Source organism: Microcebus murinus, chromosome 18 (assembly GCF_040939455.1).
Source record: "Microcebus murinus isolate Inina chromosome 18, M.murinus_Inina_mat1.0, whole genome shotgun sequence".
Lineage (NCBI taxonomy): Eukaryota > Metazoa > Chordata > Mammalia > Primates > Cheirogaleidae > Microcebus > Microcebus murinus.
This window is the reverse complement of record NC_134121.1, coordinates 33120883-33138991: the sequence shown is the minus strand read 5'-3', so window position 1 is coordinate 33138991 and position 18109 is coordinate 33120883. Positions and strand designations below refer to the sequence as shown.

At 45.0% G+C, this 18109-nt stretch overlaps 1 protein-coding gene across 1 annotated transcript in view; it reads left to right on the top strand.

Annotated features, from left to right (window-relative positions):
• The first annotated feature begins 9529 nt into the window (after nt 1–9529).
• The window catches only part of SCPEP1 (serine carboxypeptidase 1), a 29459-nt gene continuing 20879 nt past the window's right edge, over nt 9530–18109 (top strand). The window contains exons 1-3 of the mRNA XM_012748577.3: nt 9530–9666; nt 12384–12532; nt 16468–16557. Of these exons, the coding sequence (XP_012604031.2) occupies nt 9591–9666; nt 12384–12532; nt 16468–16557 (315 nt within the window). The 5' untranslated portion in view covers nt 9530–9590. The remainder of the gene's footprint in view (nt 9667–12383; nt 12533–16467; nt 16558–18109) is intronic.

The window sequence follows — 18109 nt, the reverse complement described above, 5'->3', positions numbered from 1 at the left end:
ATAAAAAATTTAGTAGCCTATTTTAAAATTTGGTATTCAAAAATGATAAGAAAAATTAGTGAACTACCTAGAAAGAAAGAAGGAAAGAGAGAGAGAGAAAGAGAGGTTAAGGTGTAAAATAAATAAAATAAAATAAAACCATAATTACTCTTCTAAATGTATCCAGTAGAATATAAATACCTTAGCCCTTAGCCACCACCTTTGTTACTTTAAAATATTGCCAAAGCCTGGACAATATAGCAAGACCCCATGTCTACAAAACCATTTAAAAATTAACTGTCTGGTGGAGCTGCACCTATAGTCCCAGCTACTCAGGGGGCTGTGGCAGGAAGATCTCTTGAGCCCAAGAGTTCAAGGTTACAGTGAGCTATGATCACGTCACTGCTCTTCAGCCTGGGCGACAGAGCTGGACCCTGTCTCTTAAAAAATAAATAAATAAAATAAGATGAAACTGAGGTGAAAATGACAATTTCATAAAAATGGGGATTGTGGAGTTAGGATTTTCCCATTGGCTATGATCAAAGACCTTGTTAGAGAAATGTTAGAGAAATGGAAGCATGTGAACTATTATATATAAATTTATTAGCAATTTAATCTCATAGTTGAAATCAATTATGCTTATAAATATGCACTTGACAGAATTGGAAGAATATATCAATATCTAAGAAAGGGGAGTTAATCCCAATAAAATGAAGCTGTTTTGTCAAGTTCAGGGCATTACTAGGTTTTATGTATCAATGATTGCTATTATCTGCATTATTTACAGTGGAATCCATTACATATTCTCCTAAAGTTAATCTAAATTTAATAATACCTGATAGAAATGAATAAAGAAAGCAGGTGCAGTGGCTTACACCTGTAATCCTAGCACACTCTGGGAGGCTGAAGTGGGAGGATCACTTGAGCTCAGGAGTTTGAGGTTGCAGTGATCTATAATGACACCACTGCACTCTAGCCAGGTGACGGAGTGAGACTCTATCTCCAAAAAAAAAAAAGAAAAAGGAAGGAAAGGGAAGGGAAGGGAAGGGAAGGGAAGGGAAGGGAAGGGAAGGGAAGGGGTAGGGGTAGGTGCCAATGAGGCTGTCTAGATCAGGCGTCCTCAAACTATGTCCCGCCGGCCGCATGCCGCCCGCCTAGGACATTTATCTGGCCCACGGGGTGTTTTTGCCGCTGCCTGTCCTGCTTAGCAGCTGACTCATCCCGGGCCCACAGTGTGCACTCTCCAACGGTCTGAGGGACAGTGAACTGGCCCCCTGTTTAAAAAGTTTGAGGACCCCTAATCTATATGGTGGTGATAGAGGGTGCATTTCTTTTGGGAGAACAGAAAACAGTCCACAGGCATGTTCTCAGACCATCAGCTTCAGAAAATGGTCCAGCTGAAAGAGGGAAATGTGGAACTTGATTCCTTTACAATCATCCATGCTTGTCTCCCCTTAGGAAGTGTTCAAGCACTCCTCAGGATATATTCACCCCCAGGTGAAGACCGCTACTCCATAACATGGATAGTTACCGAAGCAATGGGTGGCTTCTAAGTGCTTACCTGGCTATTCATTTTTCTTCCTTAAAGGTAGGTAAAATATCACCATTCCCCCTACTACAGGGACCTCCAGTGAAGGCAAAAGACGGAATCTCAGCTATGCTTTTCGAAAGGAGTCAGAACTAAAGTGTTAACATAATTTTAATAAAGTTGAGTGGTACCGGTAGGTACACAATTCTTCTTTATTTGTCTGTTTTTTGCAATCTTCATGATTACAAAAATTTATAGAAAGCATCTATTTTTTGTCAAATGATCCCTTAGACACCTCTAACGGGTTATTTGGCAATATTTGTCTAGATTATAAAAGCATGTACTCTTTTGACCAAGCAATTCCACTTCTAGGCATTTATCCTCCAGAAAGACTATGTGCAAAGACTTCTATGCAATGGTTATGGCAACACTGTTTGTAATAGCAAGTTACTAGAAACAAAGCAAATGCCATCAATAGGGATCGCATTAAATCAATTAGTGTATGTCTTTCCAATAGCTGTATAGTATTCTATTGTATGGATATGCCATAATTTATTCAATTCAATGCCTATGAGGTAGTTCCAAATACATTGATATGGAAAGGTGTCTACAATATAATGAGAGAAAAGAGCAAGAAGTTAAACTGTATATATTATATACTTTTATTTGCTTTTTTTAATTTTGTATTTTTTTGATAGGGTCTTGCTCTGTTGTCCAAAGTCCTTAAACCTATATATCAATGTGGGAAGAAATGTCATCTTTATTACTATGAGTCTTCTAATCCACGAACATGATATGTTTCACCATTTATTTAGATCTTTGATTTCTCCATCAGCACTGTGTAGTTTAGGGGGTTTTTTGTTGTTGTTTTTAAGAGCGCTGAGGCTCTATTCTTTCTTTCTTTCTTTCTTTCTTTCTTTCTTTCTTTCTTTTGCCTATTTTCTTTCAGTTTTTCAAATTCTGGAATTTGTATTGTTTTGTCTTTTAGTTCACTAATTCTTTCCTCTGTCCCCTCTGTTCATTCCGCTGTTGAGTCCATCCACTGAGCGTTTGATTTCAGTTATTGTATTTTTTCCATGCTAAAATTTTCATTTGGTTTTTCTTTATATCATCTGTTTCTTTGCTGAGAGTTTCTCTTTCTTTGCTTTCTATTTCTTTGCTTTATCTATTTTTTCTTTTGTTTCAAACACGTTGGTAGTTGTTCATTGAAGCGTCTTTATTATGGCTACTTTAAAATCTTTGTCAGACCTTTCTAACATCTCTGTTATCTAGGTGCTGGCCTCTGTTTACTGTCTTCATCCAGTTTGCGGTCTTCCTGGTTCTTGGTATGCCAAGTGATTCTTGATTAAAATCTGAACATTTTCACATTATGTTCTGAGACTTTGGATCTTGTTGGTTCTGTCTTAGCTGGCTTTCTCTCTTTTTTTTTTTTTTTTTTTGAGACAGAGTCTTGCTTTATTGACCAGGCTAGAGTGAGTGTTGTGGCGTCAGCCTAGCTCACAGCAACCTCAAACTCCTGGGCTCAAGTGATCCTCCTGCCTCAGCCCCCCGAATAGCTGGGACTACAGGCATGCGCCACCATGCCCAGCTAATTTTTTCTCTATATATTAGTTGGCCAATTAATTTCTTTCTGTTTGTAGTACAGACGAGGTCTTGCTCTTGCTCAGGCTGGTTTCAAACTCCTGACCTCCAGCAATCCACCCGCCTCGGCCTCCCAGAGTGCTAGGATTACAGATGTGAGCCACCGTGCCCAGCCTTAGCTGGCTTTCTCTGGCACTGTTCCAGTAGGGAGAGGGAAAGTCCCACCTCATTACTGCCAAGTGGGGATAGAAGTCCGGGTTCACTACTTGGGCTCTGTTGATACCGGAAGGTGGGAGACTTCTCCTTGTTGCTGACTGGTGGGGGTGTTCCTTGTACAAGGGCTCATCCTGAGGAATATGTGCAAGTGGACTCAAGTAAACTCATTAGTTTCTGGTTCCTGATTTACTTTTAATAGGGTTTGGAAATTCCACAATTAAACTGCATTCTGCTACACCCACACATAGAGTTGAATGATTGTTCCTGTTATTGCACCTACAGGAATTTAAACTTAGAAACTGGAGCTGCAAATAGGGCTCCAAACAAATTCTAGTTGTAGTGAACCATCGTCACAAATCTTTTTGGGTTATTCATGACATATCTTTATAAACAGCTCAACCTTGCCACTTAAAAACATAAAAGCAACAATTAAAAAGTAAATAATTTTGAATGGCTCATTACACTAGGCTTCTGGAAAACTCCAGAGAGGAGAGGGGAGCAAAAAAAATCCCTCTGGCCTTTCTGAGTTTTCTTGCTCCTAAGAATGGTTTCTAATCCATTTCATCTCCCATGTTTTCCTGTCCTCTCTCAGCTTTGTCAAGCGCATTTACATCTTGCCTCCTCCTGGACCTGGGGGATTTGGTATGTAATTCCACATCACTGCAATTAGCCTGTCTGAATTCTGATAGTTCCTGCAGCAAGTCTCCCTGAAGAAAAGGAAGGACACCTTTTTCTTGCACTGACATAAGAAAATTGACTGACTTACAGATATTGCCACGTGACTGCTCATCTAACTCTCTTCCCCAGATTCACATCCTCGTTGGCAAATCCTAAATTGATAGCATGACAATCTGTTGTGCTCAGGATCCTGCATTCTGGCCCAGATTTAACCAAGTCCCCTTTGATTTGTTTGCCAACAAATCCCCCATTATTTGTATTAATAGCTCCCCAAATAAGTCAGGGCTGCTCAGGCCCTGCACACCATAAAAGAATAATTTATCCCAAACTTGGAAAAAGGCAAAATGATAACTGTTTGGCTCTCTGATATTGTGGAAGAGCATTTTCCAATAAGCCTGCCTGGCTGTCATATGATACTCTCAATTACAACCTGTGGGTCAGAGTCTGTTTGGCCAACCTCAGTGACAGCCTAGTGAGGTCGCAGTTTAGCAAGAAATATAAAAATTAAAATAACCACACAAATAATTATTTGAATACAATTATCATGATCATGATGAAGAAGAGGTACCAGATGCCATGAAGATCCATTCAGAGGATCCTCGTCTTAACCTATAGTGTTGGAAAAAGCTTTCCTGAGATGGGACATTTAAAGTGGCAGCCGAAGGTTCAGCAGTAACTAGCCAGGCGCAGGGAGAGGAAAGGTTTGAAAGAGCATCCCATGCAGGTACAGCAGCATGTGCCGTGCACAGAGACTGACACACGCCTAGGGAAGACCATGTGAAGACCCACGGGTGAGGGTGGGGGAGATGGTCATGTAATGCCAAGGCTTGCCAACAAGGATCTGCACCAAGAATTTGCTGGAAGGACATTTAACAAACGCCCCAACCCTTTCCCAATATAAACATACAATTTAAAAACTACATATTTTTGCAAACACAGTTTTAACTTCCTGGTATCTTCCTCCAGTCCTATTGCCTCCCTTACAGCCCTATTATAGTTTTCAGCTGCCATAAGAGGACAGGTTTACATTGTAGAAATACAATCAAGTGCACATTGAACTAAAGTATCACCTTTTTTTTTTTTTTTTTTGAGCCAGAGTCTCGCTTTGTTGCCCAGGCTAGAGTGAGTGCCGTGGCGTCAGCCTAGCTCACAGCAACCTCAATCTCCTAGGCTCAAGCAATCCTGCTGTCTCAGCCTCCCAAGTAGCTGGGACTACAGGCATGCGCCACCATGCCTGGCTAATTTTTTCTATATATATTAGTTGGCCAATGAATTTCTTTCTATTTATAGTAGAGACGGGGTCTCGCTCTTGCTCAGGCTGGTTTTGAACTCCTGACCTCAAGCGATCCGCCCGCCTCAGCCTCCCAGAGAGCTAGGATTACAGGCGTGAGCCACCACGCCCGGTATAAAGTATCACCTTTTAAAAAATGTTCTGAGGCTACTTCCCATCACAGAAATTCCCACTGACTCTTCAGCCAGCCTCTGCTCTCTTTGGCTGTTTTTCCTCTCTATACAGCCCCCCTTCTCTGACTTCTTTCATCTGTCTCTCTGTTTTCCTCTCCTAGGAGCAAAACAAAACTCCTCTTACAGTCCTGCGCAGCACAGTTTAGCAGTTACACATCTAGTCAGTCCTCTTTCTATCCTTTATCCATCTTATATTCTGCATACATTTCAAAGCAAATTGAACACATTAGTACACTTCCCCTAAACACTTTGACATTTCTATCATTAACTAGAGGTGAAGTTTTGTTTTCGTTTTTTCCTTTTAAGGGAATATTAGTATATTATGAAATGCACAAATTTTAAGTGTACATTTGGTGAGTTTTGGCAAATGCATACAACTGTGCAACCCAGACCCCTATCAAAATATGCATTACTGGCCGGGCGCGGTGGCTCACGCCTGTAATCCTAGCTCTCTGGGAGGCCGAGGCGGGCGGATTGCTCGAGGTCGGGAGTTCGAAACCAGCCTGAGCAAGAGCGAGACCCTGTCTCTACTATAAATAGAAAGAAACTAATTGGCCAACTAATATATATAGAAAAAATTAGCCGGGCATGGTGGCTCATGCCTGTAGTCCCAGCTACTCGGGAGGCTGAGACAGAAGGATCTCTTGAGCCCAGGAGTGTGAGGTTGCTGTGAGCTAGGCTGACGCCACGGCACTCACTCTAGCCTGGGCAACAAGCAAGACTCTGTCTCAAAAAAAAAAAAAAAAAAAAACATGCATTACTGTTATCCCAGGAAATTCCCTCATGTTCTCCCAGAGACAAAGGGACAACCATAGTTTCTAGCTGATTTTTACACCACTGTTTTATAAGTCAGTTCCCTGGTCCTTACCTGTACCTCTATCATTGCTACTGAATAAGCCCACCCCAAGATTTTTTCTGTTTTTTAGAGAGTGTCTTGCTTTGTCACCTGGGCTAGAGTGTAGCACAGTCATCATAGCTTACTGTGACCTAGAACTCCTAGGTTCAAGGGATCTTCCCACTTCAGCCTACTGAGTAGCTAGGACTACAAGTGTGCATCATCATGTCCACCTAATTTTTAATTTTTTTTGTAGAGTCAGGGGTCTCTCTATGTTGCTCAGGCTGGTCTTTAACTCCTGGCCTCAAGCTATCTTCCTGCATTGGCCTCCAAAAGTGCTGAGATTACAGACATGAACCTCATCCTATGATTTTTTAAAAAATAATAGTGTCGCAGTTCAGCCCACAGCTGGATTTTGAAGTGTTGCCCCAGTTTTGGGGCTCTTGATATGGAGGAATCGCAAGCCTTGGCCCAAGCAATGGAGAGAGATGACAGACATTCATTCAGGAAGTATGCCTGAAGAATTTATTGCAAGTAAAGTTTAAAGGTGCAAAGTGCAAGTACATTTCCTAAGGGGAAATGGGTCTGTCTCCACAGGTGGAGAAGACCTTGCTAGCTACCTCTATGTTTCTCTTTTTATATGCTTTATGTTTAGGTAAAGGTTAGTTATAATTAGGATTGAATTCCTTTCTATGCTTGGACATGACTTAAAGGTTATGGTGTATGTACTGTGGGGAAAGTTCCATTTCTATTATCCGACTGGTAGTCGGTGTTCGCCTAATTACTCCTTTTTTTTTTTTAATTTGAAAGCAGTCACTCTTTATTAACTGACCACATCACAGAAATAATCACGGTAGATACTTTAGTTCATTCTTCTAATATGCCCGTTGATCTGGTTTTCCCTGTGGCCAGCAACTCCACCTTCTACAAAATGGGTTGTCTTTTTCTCCATTCCACCCTATGGAGATGATAACTTGAAGGGCCACCGGAAGTTATTTGCTTATTTGAACCGTTTTCTAAGGGTACAGATTTCATGAATCAGATCCTCCATGCAGACGATGCCATATTTACCAAGAGATGGAGCAATCAACGTGCTGTCAACACAATGCGCCATGACACACTTGTAGGTTAGTTCATTACTGACTTCAGGTTTGGGTGCCCCCATGCAATATATATGGTTCAACAGTCCTCAGCATGCTAATTTAATTTAAGACTTATTGAACTTAGCAAAGGTTCCATGGAAGATCTGGAGAAGGTGAAGAAGCTGCAACACCTGTCGGACCTTTGGGCTCACACTGATGATACCTCTGATCCTGAAGACAAATGCAAATTTGGGTTCTGCAGGTACGTAGAAGTTGCCAGCTTTTCTTGCCTTCCTACCATTGGAAACTGCCTATATTCCTTGTGATAATGCTTAGCTTTTTCGTAGAAAAGCTTCCTCCTTGCCTTTGGCAGCATGTTTTGGGCAAACTTCTTTCTCAGGCGTTTGATCTTCAGCTCTGGGAAATTCCTTTGCTTTTTCTTAAGGGTTTCTGGCATGACAGCGACCTTCCTTTTCTTCTCTTCCACACTCTCCATCGTTCCAGCTGGAAAAGAGGACCACATTCTTTAAGACTCAAACAACCAGTCCCTCTATTTATTTTTCTACAACCATTTCCTCCTTTTTGTTTTACTGTCACTGTTTTCTCCTCTTTGTTTTTCTGATTTCATTACCTCTCACTTGTTTTTCTGTCCCTGACAATAATTTTAAAGTTGTATAACACTGTTGGTGGCCTTTTATGCAATAGTATCACTTCTATTTTATTTTAGAGAAATAATCTCACATATGAAAAATACCATATGCAAAAGTATAGCTGTTGATTGTAGTGTTATTTTTGCAGTGAAAAATTAAAACCCTAAAATTCGAACTATAGTGGAATAGTTAAGCATATTCAAGGCTCTGGTGGTATAGACCAATTTGGAAGCTTGAGACAGGAAAAGCTTAGGAAAGTGTCTGCTACGTGGTCATTTCTTTGTGATTAGAAGTGTAACTATTAAATATTACATATCTTCCAAATGTTTTTTCCTGAGGCCCACCCCCAATACCAGCGTGATGGGATTTTATGAATTTAGAACCACCCCGTGCTAAAGCATGAGAAAGTGTGTGTGTGTGTGTGGGGGGGTGTTTATGTATTTCTCCCACCCAGCTCTCAGGGCGGCGCCCCTCCCCCGGGCGTGATGAGGGTCCCGCCAGGTCTAGAGGCTGCAGAGTAAAAGCATCTCCGTGAGGGGCAGGGAGGAGAGGAGTGGGGAGGGGAGCAGGAAAGGGGGCGTCTTGGCCACATGTACTTTGTTTTTCGTTCTTGTTTTGTCTTTTGGTGTTTGTTATATGTACTTCAGAAACAGAGTATTTAGAAGTAACTCGACCCGCATACAGCTCCTGCTGTATCTCGTTCCCTAGCTCTGGGAGGTGAGTTATTCGGTACTTCCTAAAATAAAAGTGGCCTTCGGACACACATACACACACACACATTTCCGCCATTCACTTTTTCTTCCTTTCCTTTCCCAAACCCCGGTCCCTCGATTCTCTCTTTGACATGGCTCTTGTGAAGATATTGTAACGACACACAATAATGCCCACCAGAAATTATCAAGAGAGAAGAACAGAACGGAATAAAAATGTTTATTAGTGTTTGAAAGATCAAGTAAAAGACTATGAAAAAAAAAATCCCAAATGCGAGCAATGGTTATGTAGGATCTAATTTTTTCCCCCACATTTCCAAAATGTTCACAATATACATAATTTTAGAACAAATATAACTTTTAAAAGACACCTCTGAAAATGGAATGGCACAGTTTCCAAAGACCAGCTGGTTCAGGTTTCATCTGACTTGTGGCAGACGGAGTGGTTTTTGAAATGTGAAGCCTTTTGTCGCAGAAGGGAGGGATGGGCGGGGCAGGAAGGACCGCGGTTATTCCCCTGTAGTCTCTCCATCCGTTGCGCAACTTAGATAAATGCATTAAAACGCCTCCTCCCCGCAATGCCTTCCCTAAAACGGCAGAGAGCGACCTGGCCGGGCGGGCAGAACTGTCCGAGCGCGATGGCAGGGGACCCGGTTGGCCTGGGTGGCCTGCCCGGCAGAGGGTGCACTGGCCCCTGCGAGCCGCCAGTCCGGCCCTGGCCCCGCCCCTGGCCGGCTCAGGCCCCGCCCCTTCCCGCACCGGCCCCGCCCCCCGCCGGCTGAGGCCCCGCCCCGGGCCCGCCCGCCGCCGTCACGTGGTGGGGCGCCCGGGCCAGCCTGTGGCCGATGCTGCCCCGCGGTATTCGTCATGGAGCTGGCGCCGCGGTCCTCCGCTCTCCCGCGGTGGCTGCTGCCGCTGTTGCTGCTGCTGGGCCTGAGCGCAGGTAGGTTCGACCAAAATTCGCACCAGGGGCCGGCGCCTCTCCTCGCTCCAGGGATGAGAGTTTGTTAGTGGGTTTGTGCTTTAAAATCTCTTTTCCCCCGGTTCTTACATTGCATGATTAAAGTGCTTTGGAACCTCACCTTTTTTTTTTTTTTTTTTTTTTAATTCAAAGTGCTTTTTCTGTCCTTTTCTTGCCCTGGGTGGTCTGGTGCTTCCCCTCTCTCCTATGCGTAGGTAGAAGCAGCTGTGCACAAATGTATGATTGGGGAAACTGCTGATCTATGGGGTTTCCGGGATCTGAAGGCCACCTCCCCTTCCCACCGTGATCGGCTGCTAAATGAGCGTGTGAGGTCTTCTCATTTTGAGCTGAAATATGTGGCCAAAAAGACTCTTAAAGATCCCCTCACGAATGGGACATACCGTTGAGATAAGACCCTTATCCCTCTGCTTTATCTGAACAGGCGAGACCACATCTCCCTCCGGCGCTAGCCTACCAGGCAAAAACAAATTTGTATTAATATTTAATAGGATGACTTGCAAATTGATTTTCACTCCTTCAGCAAAATGTTTTCTGGTCTCAAAGCAGAACTGAGAATTCGAATTGGCCTCAAAGTTGCCTCGTGATCGTAGGCCAGTTGTTTAACTGTTCTTGTTTTCCCTTTTATAAAATGAGAATCATCTGTCTGGCTTTTGAGCTTGTGTCTGGGAAATGCTGTAAAATATGTTGGCCCCCCAAATTTTAACAGTGGTTGCTGCCAGCGATGGGAGAAGGGGCAGGGGTTATGTCAGAAGGGACCTGAGCCTTATCTGTCATTGCCAAGGAGACTGTAATCTTGTGTTACTTGTGTATAGAAGCTGATAGCCACATTTATAATATTTTAGCCATTCTCTTTGCACTTTTTGATCTCCAGTGTAATCATTTACAAGACACCACCCTTGTCTCTTTGGTCCCATCTCCTCTGTTTGCTGTTGGGACCAGTTTTCTTTTATTTGCCAAAAGGGCTTGAAATTTGAGAAAAGAGGAAGTAGAAGGCAGAAAACTCCCCATCATCTCTTAACATCAGCTCTTTTTTTTTTAACCACAGAATAGTTTTTGAGAAAAAAAATACTATAACTTGAAAGTTGTTACTTTAGCAAAAGGTGACAAAGAAAATGTATTTAACCTACTTTTTATCAATGCGTATTTTGCAGATGCTAGAAAATTAACTAAGGCTGGGTTCCCCATGGCCTGTTAGGAAATGGGCCTTGTATCACCGCCTGAGCTCCACACCGCCACCTACCACACTACACCCCCTGACCCCCTTCTGAGGAAACATTGCCTATCATGAAACCGGTCCCTGGTGCCAGAAAGGTTGGGGACTGCTGAATGAAGGAAAACTCAAGTTGGGGGATTGTTGGAGATATATATATATATAGAGAGAGAGATAGATATCTTTTTTCTTCAATTTAAAAAAATTGATCCACATGAGTAAGGAAAACTACTCTTTTTCATATTTGTTGCAGATCTTTCTTTGCTGTTTGCCTTTTTATTTTTGATGTACAGAAATTTTGTTGTGTAGAAATTTAAGTTTCTGTCCTCAGCTCTGTTGATATTTTTCTTTACAGTCTCTTAGGTTTGCTTAAATCCTTTCCCCATCCAGAGGTCAGAAAAATATGCAACTATGTTTCTGTATTTTTTAAATATTTAAATTGTAAAATTTAAATACTTGATCTACATGGAACTTATTTTGCTATATTATAGTGTTGAAAGGACCTAAATTTCTATTGTATTTTTTTCCCCCAAAAGGTCAGAGTTGCTTTGGTACCATATATTGAATAGTCTCAGCTCTACTGATTTGTGACGCCTCTTTTCTTTTTTCAATTTTTTAAAATTTGAGACGGGTCTTGCTCTGTCACCCAGGCTGGAGTGCAGTGGCGTGGAGTGCAGCGTTAGTTCAAAACATTAGAATTATAATGTCTTTTTCTTTAGATTTCCCTACATAAATTGCCCTGGCTTCTGTTTTGCTTGAGCTATTCCCTTTCATCTTTTTTTTTCTCTTAAAGACAGGATCTCACTCTGTTGTCCAGGCTATAGTGCAGTGATGTGATCATAGCACACTGTAACCTCCAACTCCTGGGCTTAACTGATCCTCCTACCTCAGCCTCCCAAATAGCTGGGACTACAGGTGTATGCCACCACACTTGGCTGAATTTTTTAATTTTTTGTGGAGATGAGGTCTCACTGTGTTGCCCAGACTAGTCTCAAACTCTCCTGGCCTCAGGCAGTCCTCCTGCTTTGGCCTTCTGAAATGCTGGGATTATAGGCATGAGCCACCACACCCAGCCTGTAGTGCCTGTTTATTCATGTATTAAATGCAATATAAAAACCAGCAAATTGCATTTTGAGATTTTTCTTTTTTTCCTCAAAATGTAAAGATCTCTCTTATTTTTATAGAATTATGAAAGTGTTTCATGGTTACTATTAAAAATCGAGACATTACAGAAAGATATGGAGTAAAAAGTAAAAGCCCTCAGCCTCCTATGCCTCTATTAAGTTTGGTTTCTTTTTTCATAGCAGAGAGTTTTTTTTTCCTTATTCCCACAATATATTGGGGTGGGCAAATTACCTAATATATAAAACAACTCATCTCTAGCCTAGCATGGCCATCTCTACCAGGCTTGGAATTTACCTGGACCTTAGGCATTCTTCAGGAAAATGAACTTGACTTTCTATTTCAGGAGCAGTCGTCGACTGGCCCACAGATGAGGGCAAGGAAGAATGGGATTACGTGACTGTTCGAAAGGATGCCCACATGTTCTGGTGGCTCTATTATGCCACCAACCCCTGCAAGAACTTCTCAGAACTGCCCCTGGTCATGTGGCTTCAGGTAAGGTAGTTTCTCTGCCTGACCTGAGGTTGGGGCCAGGTCTCCCCCACTGTGCTTTTTGCTTGCTCTTGAGGGCTGGTAGCTCAGCAGCGAGGGACTGCTTTGGTCCAGCAGCCAGGCCTGGTTGTTGGAACATCCTTCTTAGATAGGCTGTGGCAATAGTACAGTCAAGGAGGCTAAATCAGAGGATCAGGGGGTTCTGGCCTTTTGCCGTGATCTGTTTATATGGAGTCCGGACAGCTGCAGGAGACCTCACTGAAAACTCCAGTTGATATATTTGACTATCTACTAATAAAAAGTGTTTTGAAGGTTCTAAAGCAAAGACTGAGGCACCCTGACCCTCTCCCTCCCCACACTCCTTTCCTGGACTCTAACTTCTTACCCCCAGAAAATCTGATCTTTTGACTATACCTAGCTTTTTGCATTTTAGTGTGAATGCGTGGCCCTCCCCTTCCTCCTAAGTGTGCTTGCGTTTTTATCCTGAGCTCTGGTGGCAGGATTGAAGGCAGGGAGCTGGTCGAAAGGCATTTAGGGGCAGGCATTCCTAAAGTAATCTGTTCAGGATTGGCCCACATGCAAGCTGGAAGACCAGCGTCTAGGGAGGGTTAAAGAACATGGTCTTGCTTCAGCCTTTGGGAAATGTGTGCCTGGCCCAGGCTGCTCTCCAGGAAATAGGGGTCCTGGCACTCACTTTCAAGGACATGAGTGAGACTTCCTCCAAAAATGCCAGTCTTTCTAAGCAGCCTTCTGGTGGTCAGGCTTTGCCTCTCCAGCCAGTGGATGCAGACTCTCTGGGGGACATAGGGTTGGGGAAGAACAGCTTTCAGGGAGGGACCTTTCTCTTTTGGGATTATCACGTGTGCCACTTCTGAGGGCTGGAGGTGGGGCTCAGCCCCCAGGGTGCAGGTACAGAAAATGTCCTAGAGGAAGAAGCCACATGCATCAGCCTGGGGGGCTCTGTCGCCTCGAGCTGCTGGAGATAAAGGTGCAGCATGTTGGTAGCTAGAGCCAGGCGGGGGATGAGCCCAGACCTGCTGGTCAGAAGCCCTGGGTTTTCAACGCCCTCCTGCCACTTGTAGCCACGATGAGACACTTCTTTCCCTGGGCCTCAGTTTCCTAACCTGGAGAGTTCAGTAGTTTTCAAACTTTTTATTAATCAGCACAACTTTTTTCATCCCCCAGTGGAAGTTTACAAGTGGGAGGCAAAGCGGACGAAAGCAGAACTGCTGAGGCTGGGGGTGCCCGCGGGGCCCAACTTCCACCCATTCAGCCTCCCCTTTGTCCAGGCTGCCCCAGGGACACTTTCTAGATCGTCAGGAAAACAATTTGAAAAACACTGAATTTCAGAAGTTGCAAGCTGTCCTTTTGGCGGACTGCAGAGGGGAATTGTTTTAATTGAATCAGTTGCCAACATTTTTAAATCAGGACATCTTCTTCCTCTTTCTAAAAATCAGACTTTGGAGCCTGAACTCACTGTCCCCACAGCTGGGTGGTGGCAGCCCCTTTCAGACAGGGCCAAAGGGCCCAGGAGCTCCTGGGGGAGAGGGTTTCTCTTTTCCCTGCCTGGCCCCTGGAGGCTGTCCCCTTGGTGACCTTGGGTTAGGTTAACCTTTTGAGCTGAGATACCATTTGAAGATTATCAGCTGAAGATGCTAAATTGCTTTCTTCAATTTCCCCAGAGTCCCCAGGGAGAGGAGAAAAGATTGTACTTCCAGAAGAAATGATCAATTTAGATTAATAGAAGGAAATCTATTTTAGCTGCCTACGGAGGCCCTGTGCACTGACTTCTCTCTGGGGGGTTCACTGAGAATTGAGGGCACGTCATCTGCGTGGAGTAGTGAGCTATTTTAGGGACACTTTCAAGTCACTAAAGCATTTCGTTTGGTCCACTGACACAATTCCTGTATTTCAGAGTCACTGGATAGCCCGGGGCCTTGGTAGCACCCTATCCCAAAGTTCTAGACAAAAAAGGATTTTGCAGTAGGTCTGTATTCAAAGAGAACAGAAGTGTCCTCCCGCCAGCAGCTGGGGGCCATGTGGGGGGAGGGGTAGCAGGAAAGGAAGTGGGATTCTTCCCGCAAAGACCCTGCTCCCCCCAAGACCCTGCTCCCCCCAGGATTTCCAGCCTTCCCCCTTCCCCTTTGATCCTGCCTCATCCCAATAAGTCCACTAGGAAAAAGGCGCCCAGCTTTCATTTGGGTACGTCCTTGCCTTTAATTCATTGCATGTGGCATGATAGGCATTTTTCAATGTTGCCACATAGTATTTCAGAGTCTGTGGTTCTGATTGGCAGGGTGACATTCCACAGTGTGGATGTGTTCCGATTGACTCACCCGTGGCCTGCTGGGGGACAGTGGAACTGCACCCCTCCTTCTGTTTATATGAGTAGGGCTGTGACAAGTTCATCTGGTTTGTGAACTTGTGACCAATGTGTTAGGAAATCTTAAGATGCGAAGTATATATAATCAGGGAAATTTATAGCCTTATAGTTTGATAAGAGTTAGGCTGGTGTAGGTTCAAAACACTGCAGTCATAAAGTCTTTCGAGATGGGGCCCTCTTGTAGTTGTCTGGTTACCCCTTAGCTCTGACTCCATTTTGTCTCTTTAAATTGTATTTATATTTCCTTACACAAATTGTCCTGGCTTCTGTTTTCCAAGAGCCCTTTTATCTGTGCTTTAGTTTGCTTGGTTCTAGAGACAGGGTCTTGTTCTGTCTTGCAGGCTGCAGTGCAGTGCATCGTCATAGCTCACTGTAGCCGCAAACTCCTGGGTTCAAGTGATCCTCCCATCTCAGCCCCCAAGGAGCTGGGACTACAGGTGTGTTCCACCACACCCAGCTAATTTTTTAAAATTATTTTTTGTAGAGATAGGGTCTTGCTATGTTGCCCAGGCTAATCTAAAACTCCTGGCCTCAAGCGATCCTCCTACCTCAGCCTCCCATAGTGCTGGGATTATAGGCACGGGCCACTGCACCTGGCCCCTTTTGTTGTTTGTATCTCCTGCACAGAGGCTGTATCCTTTTATTCTAGGCCCTGGGCCTGTGGCCTGACCTCAGCTGACACTGCCCTCCTCACGGCCTCCCCAGCTCAGCGCCTTCCCAGGATTTGTCTAGAAAAGCACTGAGGGTGCTTGCCCCGACCGTCTCCTGGAAGAGCCTCCTCCCCTCTCAGTCAGAAAGTCCACCCAACCCGACCCATTTTGCTCCTTAGTTTCTTTCTTCTGCTCCGGTCTCTGAGCCCTTTGAAGCCCGTAGAACTTCTGCCTCCCAGTTTGGGGGCCTCAGGCACTGAACTTCAGTTCAGAATCCTGCCTCTCCCCGCCCTGGATACCCACAGTATCAAGTGCCCCCTGCCCAGGGACTTCGGAATTTGCTACATTAAATCCAAAGAATCTGCTTGACTAAACTGCCCCTCAGCCTGGGTCCCTTCTCAGTCCCGAGGGACTCTGAGAGAGTTTCCCCTTCCTAGGAAGAAGGTAGTGGGGAGAAGTCACCGGCCCAGGGCCCAGCCCTGGTGGAGCCCGCAATTGCCGAGTGGCCCGGGGCAGCCACGTCCCCTCTCTGGGCTCTGGGTCTTCCTACTCATCTTTGGAATGTGAGTGGTCAGATGAGATGTTCCTGAAGGGCTCTGATGGTCGGCGAGCCCCGTGGCAGGCCAGGGCTCCAGCTCAGAGCGTCAGGAGGTAGGAACGTTCCCTCCAGGGCCTCTCAGCCCAGCTCTGTTCCTTTCAAAGAGAAAGACTTCAGCAGTTGCCAGGAGAGCTCGGTTAATGCAGAGGCCTCTGGTTCACTGGAGAAATTGTGTCTTTCATGCAGCTTGACTCAGCCATCACTGAATCACAAATTGTTTATAGCGAATGCAGTCATCCATTGTAAAGACTGAGATCTAGCTATAATTTTTCTCTGTATTCATATTTGTTTCTTCTGTTTTGCACAGGGCGGTCCAGGTGGATCCAGCACTGGATTTGGAAACTTCGAAGAAATTGGGCCCCTTGACAGAGACCTCAAACCTCGAAGAACCACCTGGGTACAGTGAAGCCAGCCCCTAGCTGATCCTGCCCTGTGGCCTCTCAGAGGCGGGGCCCCACCCCCCCTGCCCAACTCTGGGTGGGGCCACAGGTGCAGCAGTCCAGCCACCCAGCCTTTCCTCTTCCCGGGAATACTGGGCCGCTGGCTCTTGTCCACAGGCCTCCTCTCCCCCAGCTTCGCTGCCTGTTTCTCAGGATGGTTATTACGCACCAGTCTCTCTTTGCCTTCTCCAATTTGATGACCTTTTTTTTCCATCATCCCACACTAGCAGATACCTGGGACCTTGCATGGCCCCCCTGTTGACTAGCTCTGCAGTCTCAGACTCCAGGGTCCCACCCTCCGGCCACAACTTCCAACCCTTTTCTTTCTCTCCTACCCTCCTATCTTGCATCTTGACTTAACCCCTCATCCCCTCCCCATTTGATGTCTCTGGGTCTCCTCCCTCCACCCCTCATTCTTAGTATCCCATCCTTCTCTAACTCCTCTGAGTCCCCAGCTCCCTTATCCCTCTCCCTTCACAGCCTCGCCAAGCCTGGCCCTGGGTCAGTCCCACTGTCCACTGCTTGGTCCCGACTCCCAAGCTGCCAAACACCGATCGGCAGAACCACGCTGCCTGCCGGTTGGGCTGTTGCACGTTGCGGGTTTCACCCAGGCTGTGGCCGTCCTTGGCTCTGTGGTGGCATCTGTGGCTACAGATGTGCTTCCCTCTCCTTGGGGCGCCTCCTCCAGCCTCCCTCTCCCATCAGGAGCTAACCTGTCTTTGCACACACTGTCCTCTTGGCCTGGAATGTTCTTGTGCTTGTTTGCAACTGAAGCGTCACTTCTAGCAGCACAGAGTGCCCCACTGGCTTGTCCCCAAGGCTCCTAGAACTAAAAGGGCAGTGTGACGGGGCATATGCGTGTCGTATGTCCAGTGACTACCGAACAAGGAGTGAGGAGACTCGGGCCCTACTCCTGACGCTGCCATTACCCATCCAATTCTGTGAGCTTGAACACATCCTGGACTCTTTCTGGCCTTTAATTTCCTGATCAATAAGGGATGGGTCTGGACTATGTCATCCCTAAGGATCCCTTCATATGTAAAATGTTATAACTCTCAGCCTCTTTGGAAAAGGTATTAGAATAAAATCTGCTCTTGAAGTGTACAGGGAAGCCAGCCCCATGTGGAAATTGGATTCATCTCACAGAAAACTGATGGGTGGTGGTGTTCAGACTCTGAGCGCACTGCTGCTGTCTCATTAGTGCACAGGCTGTCCTGCGTGGTTCCACCTGCACTAACTAGTGTGTTACCTTTAGCTCATTTGAATTATAGGAAAAGCAACAGTGTAGATTCTTTGCTCCCCATGTATGTGTTGTTCTGTCTTTCTTATCTCCTTTTTTTTTGGTGCTTTTTTTTGGCTATAGTCTGTGTTTCTGTTCCTTATTTTTTAAGATCCTTTGTAGCAACAAGGGTATCATCACTACACTGATATGTTCACTGTGGTTCTTGCTAACCTGATTAGTCAAAAGTTCATTGGTGGCCAGGCATGGTGGCACACACCTGTAGTCCC